Source organism: Scardinius erythrophthalmus (genome assembly GCF_964197995.2).
Source record: "Scardinius erythrophthalmus genome assembly, chromosome: 18".
NCBI lineage: Eukaryota > Metazoa > Chordata > Actinopteri > Cypriniformes > Leuciscidae > Scardinius > Scardinius erythrophthalmus.
Window position 1 is genome coordinate 28,658,365 of NC_138238.1, and position 23,368 is coordinate 28,681,732.

Consider the following 23,368-nt stretch of genomic DNA (forward strand, 5'->3'; position numbering starts at 1 on the left):
CATTTGAGAGCAGCGTCATTGGTGTCACCAAGTTTTAAAGATAATGCCTACAACACCTGGTTTGGTAGCACTGGAGGGGGGAGGCATGATATTAATCATAAAATTGTTGTATGTAAGGGTCTATGGCAGGCTCAGGGTCTGTTGTAGACATTTGCGCAAGCTTAGGGTTCATGGTAGGCATGTGTGCTACTGTAGCTCGAGGCCCTTAGCTGTGTGTGCTGGCTCGAGGTCTGTAGTGAAGAAAATTGAGAGCTCCAGGGCTGGAGTGGTTCAGGGATGAGCTCTGGGGAGCAGTGAATTGGAGGTCATCCTCCATCATCACATCATTTGAAGAGCCAATAAAAAAATAAAAATAAAAAAAAGACAAAACACCATTGGCAAAAACCATCGGCATGTACTAATTACATCAGAGGATGCTTTAAACCTTTAAATTAAATTAGAAGGATAAGCTGGACAACCACTTGATACATTTGTCTGTCTGATCAGTTACAGTCATTGATCTAATTGCAGACGTTTTATTAACAAACACAAGAGGATAATCCTAGTATGTGCAAACATACCATCTTAACAAAAGCAAGATTAGACACTAAACTGAGGAAGCAAAGGGATATTTATACAATGCAGTAGAAACAAGTGATGAATAATGAAATATTTTTGTAGGCCAACCCTGAGTTTCACTCTGCAAAAATAATTTTCTGGATTTTTCCATTGACTTTTGGACAATTACAGAAAATAAGCTCTGTGACTAACAAAAGTTTATGATTGTTTCACATTTTGTTCACATTATAATCTTCACAATCAAACATTTTTAGTTGTACATGGTAGTTGTACACGGCATCATTCGATGTCTAGAGCCCTAAGACACCTGCTTGGATTAGATATAAGCAATACAAATAAAAGTTCCCAGCACCGCGCTCCTGCTACTTGAAGGATTTTCTGCTTATATCTTACAAACGCTAATATCCATTTGGCCCCATCCGCAAACCGTTCATCGCAAGATCCGAGATCCCCCAGGTGACACAACAGCCTATTTATTAGCAAACAAATCTATTTCAATATAAAATATCAAAATCAAAATCAATTTGCGTATTATAGCAGCAACTTCTCAACAATTTTGGTACATGGCCATGTTTTTATATTATGTAGGAACTTTTCTATTTTTGTAATGGTAAGCCATTTAAAATTGATGCAATTAACAGTGATTGGCCTCTGGCAGCCATGTTTGTAGGTGTATTTGAGTGAAATTTAAGAAAATGCTAGCATTTTTGCATTCGGCATATAAAAGACTATTAGTCAAAATTAGGCAACACCCCAATTATTCATTGGCTCTTTGCAATGCTTAGATGCTTCTAAAATATGTTGATAACTTTTTGTCATGACGGTCTCAAGACGATGTGAGTCAAATTGCAAATCAGATCAATGGCCTAAGAGGAGTTTAAAAAAGTAGATTTTTCAGTAAATGGACAAAAAGTTTTATTGACAAATTAAAATGATGAGATCTATGTTTTGTAGGGCTTGAATGAAGGATTCAAAGGAAACATTTGGCGTAATTTAATTAATAAAAATTGTCATATTTGTAAGTGCTAAACTGACTGATGAATATCTGTTTTAATGTTAATATTTAACCATGATAGCATTGTAACTGTCAGATTTCACACACTTTATATCCGCAAACAACTGCATACAAACCACACATGCGACTAATAAAACTCAATGAAAATGCTGGAGTCTTAACTCATTCTCATTATCTTTCATGTAGCGAAACTTCTTGCAGTACTGGTGTGATGCACAATAACTGGTGTGTAAATTCCCCTTTCCCCTTCAAACTAAACGTACACTTCATCGGATTGGAATTTCACATTAATGTTGGAATACAATGTGAAGTCCACTTCACAGGGTACTTACAATCGAATGAAACAAACCTAAACACAATAGGTAGCAGCACCTATAATACCAAGGCCCAAACAGCTGAAAGGCATTCATAAATCTTAAAATCCATAAATCATAAATCTTTATAATAATTTAACATAATATAATCAGAAATAGAGCAAATATGTGAAAATGATTATAACATGCTATCGCTGTCAAACTGAAAAATAAAACATTTAAGATTTCAGTCTGCAACCCAATGTCAAGATTCTAAAATACAGTACTCCATCCACTGGTAAAAGAGAAGTTCTCGCTGTTTCTTGTGGTGGTAATTTTAGCCAGGGTAATTTTTATCAGGGTTCGTCTAATCACAGAAAACCACTAGAATAAAGCAACCATCAGAAATAGGTCACTGCTAAAAATATTAACCTACATACAGTGAAGAACAGAGGACCTCAGCCAGCAGAAGAACAAGGGCATAAACCTACAGCACACTCCTCAAGGGGTCTGTGCAGCACAAGCCTCTTCGTGTCTAATAGTGCTTTCCACACCACCAGTACAGATTTTCAAGAAACTAGAGAAAAAAAGTGCTCTGTGAAATTCAAAGGTATGCACTATGGTAACTGCAGGTTACTTGCAGATAAGCTATATTTTAATAATAACGTAAGTTTGGGCTTTGGCTCAGTTTTTCAGTGTGGATAAATATGAAGGTTTGTGGTATGCAGTACCATGTACCCACGGTTATAGATTTTTTTTTCTTTTTTATCAGAGCGAATGTCATTAATGACGTCAAAACTCGCACCTTCCAAAAACGAAAAAAGAGAATTATGGTTTATTATGGGGATTGTGATTTTGTGACTGGTAACGCTTTACAACAATATTATATACTACATTACCATTTACATACAACATGTATTTGCCTACATTCTAGACTATGCATTTAATGAATATCTGTTTTTATATATTCGTTCATCTTGGTTAATGTTATTTTAATAAAATACAATTTGTTCATTGTTAAATTATGTTATTTCTTAATGATGCTATACATCACTTTAATATTTAAATGAATTAGTACTCCATAAAGTGTTGAGACATTGGAGAGAGAGAAAAAAAGAATATATATTTGTTTGTTTTCAATGAGAATTTGTCACTGTTCTATCATCACTGTTGTTACAACACTTCATTCTTCAGATATAAAACAAAATAAAAGAACAAAAGTCAATTAATCCAACATGTTTCCAATATGGTTGAACTTGCATTTTTCCAACGTGTTAAACTATGGGGTATCAGACAGTGATTGGAAGCATGAGCATCTTCCATTGCCAACATCAGACCAATATGAATTTTGTTTTCATGAATCATGGTCAAATTTCTGCATACAGTGCAGGAACAGTATATTCGATTTATGTCCATTTTGTCAAGGCACATTTATGTGGTCAAGTGTAATTTGAATGTACATAGACAATCAGACATCTTTTTGGTCCATAAAAATGGACATGAAGTGACCAAAAGTAAACACCAGAAGAAAAAATTCAACAGGATTCTAGCAAAATCTGTGTTTGGACCATGAACAAAGAGAAAATCTGGAATGATTTTCCTCCCCTTTATTCACCTGTCTCCATGTTGGCATGTAACAGACACTTTTCACAGTCAAAACAAATTCTGTTCTATATTATGATCACTGTTTCATGTTGATCCACAAAAGATTGTTTGACCAAATGATGCACTCTGTTAGCACTTCACCTTTGATTCATGATTAACCCTTATCCTCTCCTCCTGTACCTGAAACAAATCCTTCCCTCGCAGTTCAGAATGACCCCAAAGCCATAAAATTACACTACTTTTGTCCATAAAGCTTATATAATTTTTTATAATTTATTTTTACATTTTTTAAATAAAACAATCACAAACAATACAAATACAGATTTTTTTGGAGATGTTTTATTTACCTCTAAATTACTCGATTTGATCAATAATTCAGAATACTTCATATTATTTCACTTAAATACAAAAAAACAGCTCAAAAAGTATCTAAAAAAAATTATATAAACCATTTCATGGCTCTTTTGGTAAAGTTTTAGCATTTTTAGTTTTAATTTTGAGAATTGTTTAGGTTTGTGTCAGAATTTGTAATAATTTAAGCTAGTAAGGTGGGCAGCAGAAAAAATAAAAGTTGTGCATTGTGTTCAAATCTAACCACTTCACAATGTGTGTAGTCTGCATTGTGACTGAGTTTAAATAGGAATTCCTAGGTGTGTTCTGCATCGGGGATGTTCTATAGTCTCATGCCTTCATTTGTGTGTGTGTGTGGGTGTGTGTTTGTTTGTCCTGGATTGAGCCAGATTTTTTTTTATTATAGATTTGTTTTGACAAAAATAAATAAAAATAAAAATAAACATTTCCCTCCAATTCCTATGGGGGTCAAATTGACCTGTAAGGGAAGGATTTGTTACTATTTTTATTACAAATCACATAAACTCCTTTAAACCAGTAAAAAAAATTAAAGTGTTTTAATATTGTGTATTCCAAGCTCAAGAGCAACAATTCTCCCAAGGTGTTGGACCACTCCGATGAACACTCAATGTTTAAAACTGAAAGGAAAATGAATTTCGGGTCAAAATGACCCAAGGAGAGGATGAGGTTTTACCTGGCAAGGATAACAATTCTAGGCTTCAGTACGCACACAATCAAACATATTAATGGTTTGGTTTATTTGACAATTTTTTTCTCTTTTTAAAACATATCAACAGTGTGAATTAGATTAACAATCAAAGCAGATTTATACACAAAACAACAACCAAGAAAGATAATTAAGCCTTCATTAAGGGATGCAACTCCCTTCCTATAACATCCTACTTTTTTCTTTCACGTTCTGCTGCCCTACCCTTCATCACTATCTCTCTCCTGACGCTCTCGCTCTCGTCTCATCTCCTTCAGTTCTTGCCGGTACTTTCTTTCGATGAAGCGCTTCTGATGAGCCATCTGAGGAAAGTTATCTGCAGAAGACAAGAAAAAAACATGTACATTAGAAAATCTGCACTGTAACATTATTTCCATTACATGTTTGCTACAGTGCACTTAAACCTAAAGTGTCATTTCTGCACCACTAGCAGCACCAAATTAAATTGCAAAAGTAACGTCCATTGCTCCCGTCCCATCAAACAGGTGTCATTTGGCACAAGACACTGTGGTAATTTTCACTAAACTGTAAATGGTTTTAAAAGAAACATTCTCATGTAGGAATGATTAATAGCTGTGATTATTGATAGAGAATGACAATGTTTATGAAGCTTTTCACAAAATCACCCACATTTCTCCAGGGCATCCATGGCTGCACCCATCTCGGCTTGTTGAATACTGTTGGGATAAAATGGAAAGTTATAAATGTTTAGTAGCTCAAACAATTGATCATTATCATTCTACTGAAAGGATTACATCCAGCATGGATTTAATGACCCAAAGAATCTATGGTAGGGATCTTTATCCACTTTTTCTTGACAGCCAGATATAATAAATTAAAATTCAAGGGAGGCCAAACATTTTAATGCATCTAAATACCAAATTCTTGGTTATAGAGCCTTCAAACATGGAAAACTGATGACATGGTTTGCAATTAGAATGTTTTGTAAAGTTTAAAGTGTTTGGCATTTGCCAATGAGCTCACAAGATACAGGTAACGCGTGTCGCAGAAGCTGTGCGTATGCAGAGCGGGAGCAGCACACACACATTGTGCTTTCACACGGGCAGTGTTTGTATAATTATAATAAACACTGTAAACTGCAATTTAAAAATGTAGAAACAGTGCACATACTGTATTTCATATTATCTTTTGTTGTTTGTCAGAAAGAATGAAGAAAATCTATCGTCCAACAGTTTTAATTTTAACTGCCAACATTTATAAGAGGAGATACCCAGCAATGTAGCAATGAGGGCAAAGTATTAAATAAGTGTATTATTAGTACCTTGGTCCTTTTCCACAGCCAATACGTTCACCTTTGAAATACACTGCCACTGTGTAGGTCCTGGCATGAGAGGGTCCAACTGTCTGAAGTGTTCTGTAAAACAAGATGAGGAGCATCACACTGGAGATGAGCCAAACCATCTAACCAGAACAATTAAGTGGATTTGTGGTCACATTATACTATTATTATATCAGAATAAAAAAAAGAGAGGATAGGACTTTAAACAGTCCAGTGGCTTTACAGCAGTAAATGTAAGTAAACGTATAACAACATGCCTTAAAGCTACAGAAAAAGTATCACAACTCAACCATTGAATATCCAATGTTTATAAAACGGTTAGTTCCAATCCTTGATTCTGATTGGTCAATAGCTGTGTTTTATTCACAATAAACGGTTATTCACCCAACGGTTCTATGTATCACTACACAACACCCCTAGCAACCACTCTAGCACTCTCAACCACTCTTGCAGTAAAGTTATACACTCCCGCAAGTGTATAACTTTATCCCACATACATACAGGATAGCAAGAGTTCTCAAGGTCCACTTTGGAGGTTACCTCCAACCCTAATCAAACACACCTGAACAAGCTAATCAAGGTCTTCAGGTTTACTGGAAAGTTACAGGCAGGTGCGTTTGATCAAGGTTGGAGCAAAACTCTACAGGAAAGTGGACCTCGAGGGCCAGAGTTGAGAACCCTTTCAGTATAATCACATAGTGATATACTATATAGCAAGTCTCAACTCTCCAGAGATGTTTGATTAGGTTCAAGTCTGGGCCACTTTCATAGAGTTTGCAGTTTTAATCCTGTCGGAAGGTGAATTTCTGGCCCAGTTTCTAGCACTCTGGACCAGGTTTTCATTAATATCTCTGTATTTTGCTGTATTCAGCAGCATTTTCTACTGTGACTAGTTCCTGCCACTGAAAAACACCCACAGAATAATGCTACCACCACCATTCTTCACTTCTGGGATGGTATTAAAAATGTGATGAGCTGTACCTGGTTTCCATCAGACATGACGATTCGAATCGAGGCCTCGATTCCAAGAATCTTATTCTCAGAGTCAAAGTGGGATTTAATTTTTATTACGGAGTAGAGGCTTCCATCTGGCCACTCTGCCTTAAAGCCTGGATTGCTGGATCGTTGCAGAGATGGTTGTCCTTCTGCAAGGTTCTCCCATCTCCATGCATGAACTCTGACAACCAGATTGACCATCAGATTATTGGTCACCTCTTACCAAGGCCCTTTTCTTAAGATTGCTCAGTTTGGCTGGACGACTAGTCCTAGAAAGAGTCCTGGTCCATCCAAACTTCTTCCATTTAAGAATGATGGAGGCTACTGTGTTCTTGGGAAACTTCAATGCAGCAGAACATTTTTGAAGCCTTCCTCAGATCTGTGCCTCTACAAAATGCTGTCTCTGAGCTTTGCAGTCAGTTTCTTTGTCCTTGTGGCTTGGTTTTTGTTCTGATATGTATTTTCAGCTGTTAGACCTTACATAGACAGGTGTACACCTTTTCAAAGTGTAGAAACATCTCAAAGATAATCCGGAGAAATGGGATTTTATTACAAGTGTAGCAAAGGGCTTGAGTACAGATTCAGTTTTCTTCTTTCTAATAAATTTGCAAAGTTATCACAAATCTGGTTTTTGCTATCATTTTGGGGTAGAGTGTAAATTGATGTGGAAAAAACAGCATAAGGCTGCAACAAACAATGCGTAAAAATAAAGGGCTTTGAATAATTTTGCATGGCACGGTGTTCGTATAGACTGAATGTGCTACTATACAGATCATGTCTTTTCTGTGCAGCAGCATGCCGTGTGAAAATGCAGGACCTGTTTTCCTGTAATTTGCATTCTCTAAGGCCACATGTGTATTCCTTTGTGTCCAGATACTGTTTGCGCTCACAGTAAATCTCTTAAAACAGACACTCAAAGGTGGAAAGAGATGAAGAGGTGAATCAAAGGATGTTTATGGACAGAAGCTTCTTACTTGTATAGAGGAATGTCTGGCTCTTTGCCCTCTGTCCGCAAGGTTAAACAGCACTGCTGTAGCTGCGATTTTGGATCATTCCAGTCCTGGTTCAAGATGAACTCCTGAAACAATAATTAAACTGGTCAAACAGCAGTACATTGAAAAATAAAACATTTTTATATACAAATACAAAACAATCACAAGATACAGCAGTTATTTTCGGACAAAAGCAGACACTAACTGCACATGTCCACTGGCGCAGAGCTGAAGGCTTTGAATGTGGATTTGGATGTGTAGGCTAAGACCAGATACGTCTCATGATGAATTCCTGTAGATCAATCTCAGTGTCTACAGACTTTGCAGTGTATGCGTAGTAATTACAGCAAGCTGGTTCAGTGTTGCCGTGTGTCTATGCAAGCGAGTAGCAAGCTAGCTAATTATATTTTAAGTGATCTTTAAACTAAAAAGTGAATATTCAAATTTCATATTTACAGGGTACCCTGTTCTCATCTTTTTCCCAACCACAAGTGCTGTATCGGGTGATTTATTACTTTTAACTTGACACAGTGTCTTAAAAATGTGCTCACAGCAATAGACTCTGACAATTAAAAACAGCCAGGTTAGAACACAAGACCATGTCCTGTTTAAACGGCACCTTTTTTTTTTCCAGATAGAAAACACAGTGTAGTGGAGCTGTGAATCTTTGGGTAAACAGTAAATCGATTCAATTTGCGATTCATAGGTTTTCGATTTGATTCAAGAATGATATTTGCAAATTCAGAATGATTAGATTCGAGACGATTCTCTGTTAGATTCAATGTGATTCGATTAACAATTTGATTCTGCATTTTTTAAGTGCATTTATAAGATTATTTTCTGCTTCCCTAAATGTACTGTATCTTGGTCAGGGTGCGAATTAGACAGCAACCTTCATGGGGTCTGAGAGTGAGGGCCAAAAAACCCTTATGTCCATTGTTAAATGTTAGTTCATGTTAGGTCTTAATGATGCTACATTTCTTTAACAGCTTATGAAAATAGGTATATGCAGAAATGTACATAAAACAAGTTCAAGATTATGTAGCCCCGCCCCTTTTCAACACTGCACTTGTTGTGTTGTCTTCCGGTTTGTATTTCCACAGCATGAAGGTAATTTATGAATGAGCCGCAAGAATTTTAAAATCTACTGACATTTGTTATAACATCCGCTTCAAACATTACAATGCTCATGATAACTTCAGTTAACTCTACAATAAGTAAATCCACTTCACAAGCTAATTACTCTTTGACAGAATGCCATAGAAATACAAAGCTACCACAAAAACAGAAGTTCAACTTCAAACAAAAAATTCTAAAGATAGCAGCATGCTTGTTTCTCTGGCGCATAAGACCCATAGTCCACATGGCCTTATTACAGTGTTCCAGATGCATTAATGCTTACATGGACAGACTACCCTAGTATATCATGCACTTTCCCAACTATTCCTAAACTAACTTTTATTCAATGAATAGTAAAGAAGCCCTCTTTGTTCTCTTTCTCTGGCTCATGTCTTCATTTGTGATTGAAAGCTTAGTGCATTATTCTTAAAGTATTCATAAAATGGATAGTTCCGGTCCTTGATTATGATTGGTTGAGCCACGTTCAAAGCAGTTGTAAATTACTCTACAAATGCTTTAATTTACACAGAACATTTCATAACATGCCTCTGCGTGACGTGAGGTTCTTTATCTTATTTTAAATAAAATACTACAGTTTTTTACTTTTCCTCTCTACTGGCCAATAATGATTCTGAAATAAAATGTGCCAGGTGTCTATTGTTGCTATCCACATTTTTCCAAGATTGAAAAACTGAAACAAAACATTTCAAATCATAAGGTTGTGCTCCAGATAACTGCAGATGTGTGAATATGGGTAAAAAATATCAAGTAACCTGATTCTTTGTTAATCTCCAAATAAGTTTGCCATACCTTGAGTCGTGGGAAGAAGCAAACATTCATAAATGTGTGCACAAACTCCAGGTCTTTATCGATGTAAAGAGCTGCAATGAATGCTGAGAAAAAAGAAAGAAAGTATATTTGGAATACTAAACAAAATAACAGTGCTTGCACAAAATCATTTATATAATAAATAACGAAACATTCTGTGGGATTTGTAAGGATTTCACTTGTAATTTTAATTTTACTTTTCGTTCCTCTGATAATTATTATATTATTTATAGTAAATAATATATATATATATGTATATATATGTATATATATGTATATATATGTATATATATGTATATATTAGGGGTGTAAGAAAAAATCGATACACTTGAGTATCGCGATATTTTATTTTGCAATACTGTATCGATTTTCAAAAACGCAATATCGATTTTTTTTTTTTTTACGTCCAAAAATATTCATGGTAAGACTGTAAGACAGTGGTTCACGTTTATGTTGTTTAAATCCCTACCACTAGAAAGTTGGGCAGTTCCTTTATACAAATATCAAGCGAAAAACACAGTCGCCAGCCAATTGCTGTGAGGTTCGGGATGTGACGTCTGTCTTGAGAGTTTAGACATATGCAAATTGTGCCGGATTTTATGCTGGATTTAGTGCGTAAATCATTTTGTTTACAAATTAGACGTTGTGCAGTTGTTATATATATATATGTTGAATATTTCATTTTGGATGTGTTTATTGTGATTATATTGGCTGGTTTTATAAAAGTTTATACAGTTGAAAGGATATCTTTGCTTGGTGCATTTGGAAACAAAGCTTGTCTATTTCTAAATGTAATCGCGTGCATCGTTCCCACCAAACGCGAAGAGAGTATCTGGCGCGAGTGATTTCAATGTTAAGTCAATACAAAGACGCGTTTACGCGCGTCTGGAGGTCCTGCGGCACGAGGCGTTTAGTGCGGCGTGGTTCGCCTCATTCGTGCATCCAGTTCTTTTAAAATCTTTTATCACATAAAACTTGTTTTCAATATATGACACCTTTAATTTTTTCACTTTCATCCACTTTCATTCATTTTCGTCCAGTTCACGTTGTTGTTTTGCATTGTGACAGGGGCTATGTACCTATTTTCTTTTATTATGGCCTACTTGAGCATACAAATTTGCTCACTAAGAACCTGTGAACCACAATCCAAAACTGGCAGTTTGATTTTCTGTGTACTGAATTGTTTACCTAAAGTAAACTTCTTTGACTTTTATGCACATCATGTCTTTTTTAAAATATTTTTTATATATTTTACTTTAAAAAAATCCCAATATATCGCCTTATGCACAGTATCGAAATATATTGCAATATATTGAATCGTGACCCATGTATCGTGATACGTATCGTATCGCCAGATTCTTGCCAATACACAGCCCTAATATATATATATATGCTGAATGCAGATAATTGCAAAGGAGCTTTGATTTTAGTGTCATATCATACTTACACTCCAGTAGATCGGCTAAAGTCTTGGTCCGCAGGGCAACAGGCCGTTTGGTCTTGTCGTTGGTGATGGCATATTCCTGCATGCCCAATTCCTCTGCAACCTTTGCCTGAGTCCGGTTATTCACCAAAGAGCTGCGCAGGAGCTAAAAATCACAAAAATCAACATTTTATACTTTAACTGACTTAACAGATCTCATCATCTTGATTATATCATTCCCTAACACAATCTGTAGTGTTGCCCCCCTTTGTTCTGGGTGGGATGGCCAACCAGTGACTAAAGTGGCTGGATTTTTTTTGTACTATATAGTAGGGCTGTCACTTTACGTTCGAAAATCGATTGCACAGTCGATTGGACCAACCAACGCAAGTTTCGAAAACGAAAATAGGGAATCGATTTTAACGGTCTTTTCTCGGAGCGCGTCCAGCTCGTCACGATACGCCTGCAGCGAACGCGCGTCATACAGCAACTGCAGGCTCTGACAAACACGCATAACAGCAAATTATCTTTCTGCATAATGCGTCTCTTTTTACTGCAAAACTGTGAATTCTGCCGGTATGCACACAGTCTCATGCATTCAGATACAAATTCGGGCTACGCGTCTACAATCGCCTACGTAAGCGAAATTTGTTTGACATTTCTAATCGTAAACACAGCCATGTTGAAGACTGAGGTAATGTTTTTCATTTATGCTATGGCAGTCCACTCTGCTTATTGTTTTTTGAGAATGTTGCACTCCTGTTTGTCACGTTGTACGAAACTTCACGCCAATAAATCATCAGGAATATTTGCTGACTTGTGCGCGTCTCAAGCGCCCTCTTTACGTTCGTCCTAATGCCTGTTCGTTGTCCATGGATTTGCCCATATTTTGCGTTTAAAATCGAAACGTCTTTAGACATGGAAAATCGATTTTTCAATCGATTCAATGAACACTTATGTCTCAAAAATCGAACAGGATTTTTTCACAAAAGTGACAGCCCTACTATATAGTAGGGGAGACCAGGGAGTTTGTTGGCACAGGATTCACATATTTACAATTTAAAAACTATGGTAGATAGATGTAGATCCCTATCATGGCTTCCTCTAACATCACTTATGATGGTGGTGTGCAAAGTTCAAAATATTTCCTGGTTTAAAACCTGGTTTCATTCCTGAATGAATTTGCAATCTTGAATAAACTCTCTTTCTCTGCCAGCATTTTTAAAAAAACGTTGCCAGCTACCGCCAGGGTTTCTGATCATTTTCACAAAATCTTCATGACCCTAGAATATTTATTTAAATGGCTCTATATCAGCATGGCTGTGATTTGGCCATAACATGAGCACTAGATGATGGATATACTCACTGTCAAATGTCCTTCATGATGGTCTGGGAAGTGGATGAACAGATATTCAGTTGCCACCAACTGCATGATAGAATCTCCCAGGAACTCCATCCTCTGGTTGTGGCCTCTGCAGACACATAAATTGGCTTCATGAAGCTCTAGTCGATAGTTAACTAACAGGGCTACATGATATTTAAGAAAAATGCAATATGGGTTAACACGTTAAATAATGCGATATTTGATTTGCAATACGATAATGCTTTAAGTATGTAAAACAAATTACATTTATATTTAAATATACCAGTATTTAGAAACTAAAATTGATACATCCAACAAATTTTTTCACATTCTTTATGTGAGAAGAAAGCATCCCTTCAACTTCTGAATGTGTACAGGAGTGTTTTACTGTAGCATTAGCTACATAAAAAGTAAGTGTCATTTTTACGTCAGTGTAAACCAGGAAGTTTAGGGTTTCAGGTAGGCCAACATTAAGGTTATTTAGCAACAGAAATTTAATAATCAAATGTAAAAATCAAACACTGTCTAGACTTCACTGAATGAATTAAGGCTATCTATTCACTGGGCATTCTTGTAAAAGCTACAAAAGTATTATTTATTATCATCAATATTATTTATCAATTATTTATTATCAATAAATGAGCCTGCAACATATGAAACTGAAACCACTCAGAGTTTGAAAAAGCAAAAACAGAAATGATTTTACAAAAGTCATCAAATTGCAAAAAGCAGGAGGGCATGCACTATCCTCCGATCACCTGTGTTTATTCTCAATTGTTGTTTGATTAACATTGAGACAGAATAACTTATTGCTCTTGACGGAATAACAATAATGGGCTTGTTTTTTAAGCGGCGGTTGCTTATTTGATTTTTCATAGTAATAAAAAAAATCATTTAGTTCAGTTAGAGAACAGACACTACAATAACAAAAAAAAAAAAAATGAAGGCGTTTGCTCAATTTAGACTTTTCCTAACGAGAGTTGCAACACAAATCAGCAGCAGTCGTCAGATTTCACCTCACTTCGCCTCACTCTTGGCTGAATTTGAAAGCGAAAGTAAAATGCGCACAGCCATTCAGGTGTGTTTTATAATGGTGTGTTTCACAAAGACATTTGTGCAGCAGCGACATGGTCCTCTCCTTGTACATTAGCGAGGTTCTACAGCGTCATTGTTGCTTCTTCTCAGGATGTAAGTTACTTTCCTCGTGACTTTGCTGGTATGGGTCATCCACTAATATAGGACCATCTCTGGCGGTCAGGAGGAATGAAACAGAACGGTGGTTACATTTGTAACTGTGGTTCTGTGAATTCCGGATGAACCCCAGAGTTCCCTATCACTGCGAGAGGTGCTTTGAGGTGGGGCGCTGAGCTGCAGTGGCTTAGATTCCTTCAGCTCACGTCACTACGTGACTTTGTCGGTAAATATTTTTTCGACCTATCTGGCTGGCGCTGCGATTATACACTAAAATAAAACAGTTAGTTCCAGTCCTTGATTCTGATTGGTCAATAGCTGCACTTTATTCACAATAAAACACGGCTATGACTACACAACACCCCTAGCAACCACTCTTAGCAAAGTAAACATGTTCTCATTGATATTGTTCATTGAAGCTTATAGAGTAGAGTATTGTGAGAGATCAAGTAAGTGAGTGTACCTGCATTTACAGTAGACATAGCATTTTCCTTCAGGTCAGTCCTATATTCGTAATAAAAAATCCGATGGAATGTCCGTTTCGATATCTTGTCCTTTTAACAGTTAAGGGGTTTCCCGTGCCCTGACATGCTAGTCATTTGTCACTTGCGTCTCGCTTCTCCGTGTTAGTTTCAGTCCTTTCAATATAAAAATCTTCTCTACTGACTCACTTACTCATAAAGACAGTCTTTGCCTCCATCTAATGGCAAAATAATGTAACTTCTGTTGCTATTTGCTTCGCGTCGTGCCTAACAATGCCCTTGCGGTGCCAACATATAACACCGTCTCTGGGGGTCATCCGGAATTCACAGAACCACGTTTACATACGTAACCAGCGGTTTGAAGCCAAAAGAGGGCCCAACCTGGTTTTAGTAAAGTGTCCCTAATAAAGTGGCCAAGTGAGTGTTCATTATATACATTGTAGACGCACTGAAGCACTCACAGGGTGAGGTGGTTGAAGCCCACTGTACGCAGAGTGAAGGCCCGCGCGAGGAGACGGACATGAGTGAACAGCACTCCAATGGCGTCCTCAAAACTAGTGAGTTTCTGCAGAACTGGAGATGACTCGATCAACTGCCTGTCTGTCAGTGTCTCCTGCACCTAAACATACAACAGAACATGAAGTGTGAGCTTTCATGCATTAAATAAACAGAACTACTTTATTAAAACAATAAATGTTACAGTTTTCTGGTAACACTTTATAATAAGGTTCATTAGTTAACATTAGTTAATGTATTAACTAACATGAACTAGCAATGAGCAATACATTTGTTACAGTATTTATTAATCTTTGTTCATGTTAGTTCACAGTGCATTAACTAATGTTAACAAATAAAACTTTTGATTTTAATAACAAATTAGTAAATGTTGAGATTAATATTAACTAAGATTAATAAATGCTGCAGTATTGTTCATTCTTAGTTCATGTTAACTAAGGTTAACTAATGAACCTTATTGTAAACTGTTACCAGTTTTCTTTATTAAAAACAAAAAAACAGGTGAAATGTCATTAGTTTATAATAAAACTTCAGTTTTATTTCTTCAGTACAAAATGTTGTCCTAATTCATGTTTGAAACCTATAAGACCTCACTCATCTAAAAATGTTTCTTTTTTGTCCATCCATTAAAAGTCTAGGCAATCAACATTTTCAAGCTTTAAAAAAGTTCAGAAAGAAAATCCATATGAATTAGGCAGTTTTATTTCAAGCACCCTGCTATTTCCCTGTGCATCAAGCATGCATTCCATTTGGGTCTCCTCACAGTATTTGGATTATACCGCTAAATTCATATGGACTCCTTGTACAATGTTTTTATGTACTTTTTGAAGCTTGAAAATTTAGCTTGCATAGATTTTCAATGGATTGACAAACATGATTACAGAATATAAAAAATATCTTCACTTGTTTTTCAAAGATAAATAAAATACTTTTAGAGATGAGTTTAGAGCAACAAGAGGGTGAGTAAATGACGACAATGTTAATTTTGGGGTAAACTGCCTTTAAATTGCCCTGCACAAATGAACATTAGCAAATATTGAAACAACATATATACACATTATTTTTAATGTAAGAGCAGGCACAGCCATTTTGAACTTGAATGTGTGAGGCTTCTGGTCTCAGACAGTTCCAGTTATTTTATCTGTACACACAAGAATGCATTATGCTGCTTGATTTTGCAAAGTGTTATTTGTTATCATGGTTTAATTTATTAGTTTAATTTATTTATTTATTTATTTATTTTTAATTATTTATCACAAGTTGGTAGCACACATTTTTTACCATTTACTGCACGTTGTTATTTTTCTAGATATTTACCCAAGTGTCTCATGAATGTGTATGTATGTGTTTTTACACTGGTGCATAACGAACATTGAAAACCAAGTCTGCTCACACCTGTAAAGGATGAGGTGGATAGTTGAGCCAAACATCCCTCAGGTCCTGAAAGACAAAGAGAGAGGAAATAAACTGAATAAAAAATGACAGTCCACTTTTATAATGAGTATATGAGGGACAATTCAGACTTCTATGACAAAACATTTATCACATGCTGGAATAAAGAATGAGTCATGGACAATTTTCCCCCCTGTGGTATTGTGTGTGATTAGTTTTTTTTTTTTTTTTTTTTTTTTCTCAGTTTTAGGCAACAGTCAATTAACTGATTTGATGACACCAATAAAGTTACTCACAGATCATATTAAATTACATTTGTAATTGTAATTTAATATGACTCTGCTGTGCTTCTCATTTTCATCATAACAAAACAGCAACTATGCTGAAAAAACAATAGGTTACTATCGTAACCCCGGTTCTCTGAAACATCGAGTGGAGAGATCCACATATGGGAAGGGCATCCGTACCTGACCTCTGCAGAAGCATCCAATTGCACCAAGTCTGGCTAGAACGACAGAAGCACGCAGCCAATGCCAGGTGAGGCCACACCCCCTTACCTACGGGCATATAACGGCTGGGCGCGCTGCTATTCCTCAGTAAGTATATTCGCTTCTCGTGCGGCAAGCGGGGCAAAGCTGGTGGATCTCTCCACTCGATGTTTCAGAGAACCGGGGTTACGATAGTAACCTATTGTTCTCTTTCATCATCTCGTGTTCGAGATCCACCTATGGGAGAGACATGGACAGCTCCCCGATTGCCCAATACACTCACAGTGAGGTTCTGAAAGCCAGAGAAAGACTGTGAAACAAAGAGCTGGTCGCTCTTCCGGAAAGCGCTGGTCCTGGTCATATATGTCTGTAAAGCACGGACACAGAGCATTCAGCCTCTGATCCTCTAGAGAGGTAAAAGGTGGAGGGTGAAAAGCAGACAGCTCCAAAGTGAACGCAGGGAAGCACTTCGGCATGAAGGCCGGGTTAGGCTTAGAGGTCTGCATGGGCTTTAAACTGAAGCCCGAACCCGGCCCGTACCCGCGATCATTTAACCCGACCCGACCCGACCCGACAATTACATTTACATGTTAAGCCCGAACCCGACCCGAACCCGAGGTCCACTCTGTTTCTAACACCAGCCTACCAAGACTACCATTTTTGCAATAGTGTAATGATTGCTTGAAACGGTAAGGCCATCCTTAAAAATATTTTGGTTTGCCGTAACAGCCAAAAAAAGGTCGGTAGGTCAGTCTGTATTTTTTTTTTTTAACTGAACACCGAAGAATAATATTATAGCGGTGGTAACGTGTTCATACCATAGGGTGCGCTGCCAATAACGCGCCTAAAAGCTGTCAGGGAAAAGTAGCCTAATGATTAGTATGTCAAATATATCAAGGACATTTCAATTGTTTATTAATAAACAAGTGTTTTCTGTGTCAAAGATAAATTTGACGATGCTGATTCGCGATCTTCGCAGTAAACGCGCCAGAGAGAAATTCACATTTCATTAAGCAGAGCACAGTCTGTTTTCTTTCGTTTTGAATTGTTTTGTTTAAAAGTACACATTTCATGCTTTCTATATATAATATATGTCTCAAGTCTGAGAGGCAAATAGCTTATAGCCTATACGCTGTGTTTCGGACCAGCTCCAGTTCACGCGCCGGCGACACCGTGTCCTGATTATATTGCCTGCTATAGCCTATTTAGCCTCTTATTTATTAAATTCAAGAAATTGATTAATGAAAAATTTATTAAAATTAAGGTACAATTAATACAAAACGAAATTCACTTTAAAGACAGGCTTTCTAAAAAACAAACTTAATGAAGTGGTCAAAATCATGTCTGCCCACTCCATTTGTCTCCCGATATTTTCGGGATCATCTTATCTTATTCATGCTTTTCACTTTTCATATAATCTCAACATGAAATTTAAAAAATATATATATTATTTTTATTTAAACATGAATATAAAACTAAATCGTTTTTTAATGACTGGGTTACAACACATAGCAGGGTTCCCATACATTCATTAATTTGTGGTGGCCCGCCACATATCAACGCTGACCGCCACGGATTGATTCAGATTTTTTAACTATTTAATATGGGTAAAATTTTATTTTATTCGCGCTGCTTGCTCCCCCTCTCTCTCACAAACTGACAATGGAGGCACGACTAGCCCCTCCTTCTCTTACCGCACGATCTGAATCAAAACATGAGCATGTAGAGGGCGGATTGTTGCCGGTGCTTAATGCTTATTCCCCAGCGAAGATTCCAGAATCAATCCGGAGTTGAATGGTTAGTATAATGAACACTGTTGCTCAACATAACTCTGAGAAGTTGTGTAGATGTTAAGCGCGGTCGCGTTTCATTACAGATTCGCGCAAAACTTTTGCGATTTTTTTTTCTAAATATCCGTTACAACTATTGCGAAATGACGGCGTTTCCATTAACCGATGTTATGCGACTAAAACATAATTTGTTCCTCTCGCGATCAGTCATTCCAAAAATCATTGCAACGGACGTTGGTAGGTTCATATCACAGCCACCAGACTAGACATTATATTATTATTATCTCCAGGTTCAGGTTGGTGTGTGTTGGTTTTTGTCCACCTCAATCTCCAGGTGTGCGCGTGTGTGTGTCTGAGTCTGTGTGTGTCCACCTCCAGGTCCAGTTTGGTGTGTGTGTGTGAGCCTGTGTGTGTCTGAGTATGTGTTTGGGTCTGAATGTGTGTGAGTGTGTGTCTGTGTTTAAATCTTTGTGTGTGTGAGTCTTTTTGAATGTGTGTGTGTGTGAGCCTGTGTTTGAGTGTGTGAGCCTGTGTTTGAGTGTGTCAGTAAGTTTGTGAGTTTGTGTGTGTGTGTGTGTGTGTCCAGTTCCAGGTTTGTGTGTGAGCAAAATTTGCAACAAAAAGTCTGTGGAGCAGTCATAGCATAGAAAGTGTTTCTACAGATAAGGCGTTGTCGGGAAAATTCGTCCCGCGGTCCTACCCCAAAGCAACAAATAAAATAAAATTCCTTATCAAAATTTATAAGGAAAGACAAGTATTTTGTTTAGGCTTGGCTTGTAGGGAATTCCAAACCTGCGTATATTCTAACGCACATAACTATAGAACCCATTCTAAATGCTCATGTGAACGCCATCAGCGTTTCTCACAGGTTCGCGTTTAAAGTCTGTGTAGAGGGAATGGTGTCGTCTTAGCGGCCCCTAATTTAACAAATGATCATTGCGACGGAACCAAATCAATTAAAACTAACTTTAGATGGAATTAACTTAACTCTGCTGTAAAGCCGAAACAATCTCTGTTACCTTAAATGATATGCTTATCTCTGTAAAGCTGCTTTGAGACAATCTACATTGTTAAAAGCGCTATATAAATGAAGATGACTTGACTTGACTTGGCAATGGCAAAGTCTTTAAGTTATCTGACACTAACTGTTGGCAATGGGAATGTGTACTTGTCAATAAAAATATATGATATATATATAAAGTTTATATATATGATGTATATTTAAACATATATATGATATATTTAACTTAATCACCCCCCCCCCCGGTCCCCAAACACCACACCACCGCAAATAGAATCTAATTCTGTGGGAAACACTGCATAGGCCTATTAGCCTACAAATAAATTTAATGTTGGTGCGTCTTGCCGGTGAGCATGAGGAGGGAGAGATAGCCTACAATTTTAGATCACTCATATTATTTTGCTCGATATGCCAATTCTTAATATTTGATGTTTTAATGCCTGTTTGAGATCTCTGTGAAAGTTTTAATTGTAGTGCCGCTTTCAGAGCTATTTACACAAATATATACTTCTCAGTATGAGTTATGAAGGAAGAGAACGGCATCGACAGTACTTTCTGTCTCGCGCGTGCCGGTCACCACAACACAGAAAGCAGGCAAAGCACACGGCACGCAAACTATATATAGCCTATTTATTTTTTCTTACAAACCCGAACCCGACCCGAACCCGAGGCTGTTCATTAAACATTAACCCGAACCCGACCCGAAACCCGCACATTTTTCGGGACTCGTCGGGCTCGGGTCGGGTAGCAGACCTCTAGTTAGGCTTAAGGGAAAACCTTATCTCCACTGAGGGAGAACTTAGTGCACGAGGGATGAACCGAGAGTGCATGTAGCTCACTGACATGTTTAGCAGATGCCAAGGCCAAGAGCAAAGCTGTCTTGAAGGACAGCAGCTTAAGGGAAATATTCCCCAGAGGCTCAAAAGGATGTTGAGACAGCGCTTCCAGCACCATGGAGAGGTCCCACTCCGGAACAGTTCTCCTGATGACTGGCAAAGAGCGGCGTGCACCCTTCATAAATCTGCGGATTAGAGGGTGCTGCCCGACAGTAGAGCCCTCAAAACCCACATGACAGGCTGAAATCGCAGCCAGGTAGACCTTAATGGTGGAAAAAGACCTCCCTTTTTCCATGAGATCTTGAAGGAAACACAAAATATCAGGCACCGAGCACTGATAAGATGTGAGACCGCGCCTGTCGCACCACCCTTCGGACACTTGCCACTTACAGCCATATAAGGACCGTGTAGAGACGGCCCTGGCATTCTGAATAGTGGCGATCACACGCGGCGAAAGCCCAAGTGCGTTCAGGTTCGTCCTCTCACGGGCCAGGCCCAGAGAGCCACCCTGTCCGGGTGGGGGTGGTAAATCTCCCCGTTGGCTTGGGACAATAGGTCCGTGCGAGTGGGAAGGCGCCACGGCTCGGCATATAACAGAGGGATTATCTCCACCAGCCATGGTGCTTTGGGCCACCTGGGTGCTATCAGAATGAGAGACAGGCCCTGCTCTCTCACCCTGGCCAGTGTGGGAATTATCAGGCACAGGGGAGGAAAAGCATACAGCAGCAATTTGGGCCACGGGTGGGCCAGTGCATCTACCCCGAGGGGCGCGTCCACGTCCTTTAGCAAGAAGAACGTAGGACAATAGTAGTTTTCGCGCGAGGCGAATAGATCTACGGTTGCCTGTCCGAATCTCATCCATAGCATATCCACTATCTGCGGGTGAAGGCGCCAATCTCCGTAGATTGGGTTTCCCCTCGATAGAAGATCCGCGCCTCTGTTTAGAATGCCCGGAACATGAGTCGCGCGTAACGACAGGAAAACCTGTCTGCTCCACACCAAAAGCTTGTAAGCCAAAGCGTGAAGTTTCGACGAGCGCACGCCACCCTGACGGTTGATATAAGCCACTGCCGTGGTATTGTCGCAGCGTACGAGCACATGATGTCCCTGCAGGCGAGGCAGAAAATGATTCAGAGCTTTCTATACGGTCATAAGCTCTAAATAATTTATGTGTGCTGAACGTAGTCTGCTCTGCCACAGACCGTTCACCGTTCTGCCCTCCTGGGTGGCACCCCAGTCTGTTAAAGACGCATCTGTCGTCACAACTTTCCGCATCATAACCGTCCGAGGGGTTCCCTGTGCGTAAAAGTCTGCGCTCTTCCAGTGGCGCAAGGCTGCCGAGCAGGCGCGCGTCACTATTACAGAGCGGCAAAGGTCGTGTGTCAGGCTGAAATGTAGTGACAAAACCCATTTCATGAACGCTCTCATTCTCAGGAGTCCCAGCGGCACAACCTGGATGGACGAAGCCATAAGACCCTGCAGCCTGAGGCATGTGCGATATTGTACTTTCGCCCCCTCTCTGAACTGCGACAGACAGTTCATTAGAGAAAGAACGTGCTCTTGAGAGAGACGCGCTTGCATGGAGACTGAGTTAAACTCCAAACCCAGGAAAATGACATTCTGACTGGGTGTAAAATTGCTCTTGCTCACATTCACTCTGAACCCGAGAGATGTGATGTGCGTGAGCACACGGCAGGTGTCCTGCAACACTCGGCTATAATAAGCCAATCGTCTATGTATGTCAGAATCCTCAGACCTGACATTCTCATGGGTGCTAAGCCCACCTCCACACACAGACAGAAGCACCGGGGGCTTAGACTGAGCCCAAACGGCAGAACTGTGATTTCGTTACATGTGCCTTCGTAACATTCGTAACTTTCTGTGTGGCGGATAAATGCTTATATGGAAGAAAGCATCTCTCAGGTCGACCGATGTGAACCAGTCGTTCTGTTTTATGGCGCGGGCGAGCGAGCCATGAGTTAGCATTCTGAAATTGTATTTCCTCAAATGTTTGTTCAACACACGAAGGTCCAAGATAGGGCGGAGAGAGCCGTCCTTCTTTGGGACCAGGAAATAACGAGAATAAAATCCCTGATTCATCAGACTGGGGACACCACCTGAATCGCTCCCTTGTTTAGGAGGGAGGATATTTCCTCTTTCAGAATGTGTGAGGCGTTCTCTTCCGTGTGTGAAGAGAGAACGCCGTTGAAATGCGGGGGTTTCATTGCAAACTGCAGTCTGTATCCCTGCATTATAGTACGCATTACCCACTCGGGAGCCGAAACAGTTTGCCAAGCCCATTCATGACTCGCGAGTGTTCCCACCCGAGCCGCAGCGGAGCTGTGTAAGCCCAGCTGATTTATTTGTGATGCAATGGCGCCATCTAGTGGACAGACTACGGGCGACATGCAGGGGTTCAGAAAGATTTTCTCTCTCTGCGGAGAGTGCCTCCAATTGTGCCTCGTGCTTCGCGCACGCTGGAAGGACGGGGAAGAGTTGTTTCCCCGGACCGGGAGGAGGTCCCAACACTTTCCCGTCGTAAACATCAGTTTCCTGGTCGGTGGCGCTCTGTGGAGCCGGCCACTCAATGTTGAGGCGAGCGGCCGCTCACTCACAAACTTCCAGGAGGATGGACTGAGGCAAGGCTGCATGGGCGCTAGCCTGGGGAACGCCAGAGGGCGGGATGGCCTCCTCGTCCTCTAAGACCCCAAGAAGAGCCGCATCATCCTCATTGCCGGAACGAGCGTGAGGTTACCCGCGAAGATGTCCTCTTCGGGGAATGCAGGATTGGGCTGGTCAGCCCAAATAAGTGAGGAGGCGCCCCGGGAGTCCCCTGGTAGCCAGAAAGGCCGAGCTCGGAGCACTGGATCGCAGCAACTTTAAGACGGCAACGTAAAAGCTTCTTGGGCAGCATAAGGCAATGACTGCAATTTTCCGGGTTCTCCAAGGCTTCTTGAGCGTGTTTAAGGCCCAAGCAGACCATGCAGAATGGGTGAAGGTCCTTAGCGGCGATGAGAGCACCACACGCGGCCGGGCAGGCCCATGATAGGCTGTTCCCCGGAGAAGCAGCAGGTTTAGACAG

General features: G+C 39.3%; 1 protein-coding gene across 2 annotated transcripts in view; it reads right to left on the reverse strand.

Moving 5' to 3' along the window:
* Positions 1-2,968: 2,968 nt before the first annotated feature.
* The window catches only part of drosha (drosha ribonuclease III), a 65,371-nt gene continuing 44,971 nt past the window's right edge, over positions 2,969-23,368 (reverse strand). For both annotated transcript variants that reach the window (XM_081393057.1, XM_081393056.1), the window contains exons 23-31: positions 16,155-16,199; positions 14,705-14,862; positions 12,574-12,679; positions 11,232-11,373; positions 9,767-9,849; positions 7,820-7,923; positions 5,832-5,924; positions 5,180-5,226; positions 2,969-4,865 (exon numbers count right to left, since the gene is read on the reverse strand). In XM_081393057.1, coding sequence (XP_081249183.1) covers positions 4,750-4,865; positions 5,180-5,226; positions 5,832-5,924; positions 7,820-7,923; positions 9,767-9,849; positions 11,232-11,373; positions 12,574-12,679; positions 14,705-14,862; positions 16,155-16,199 — 894 coding nt within the window. In that variant the 3' untranslated portion in view covers positions 2,969-4,749. The remainder of the gene's footprint in view (positions 4,866-5,179; positions 5,227-5,831; positions 5,925-7,819; positions 7,924-9,766; positions 9,850-11,231; positions 11,374-12,573; positions 12,680-14,704; positions 14,863-16,154; positions 16,200-23,368) is intronic.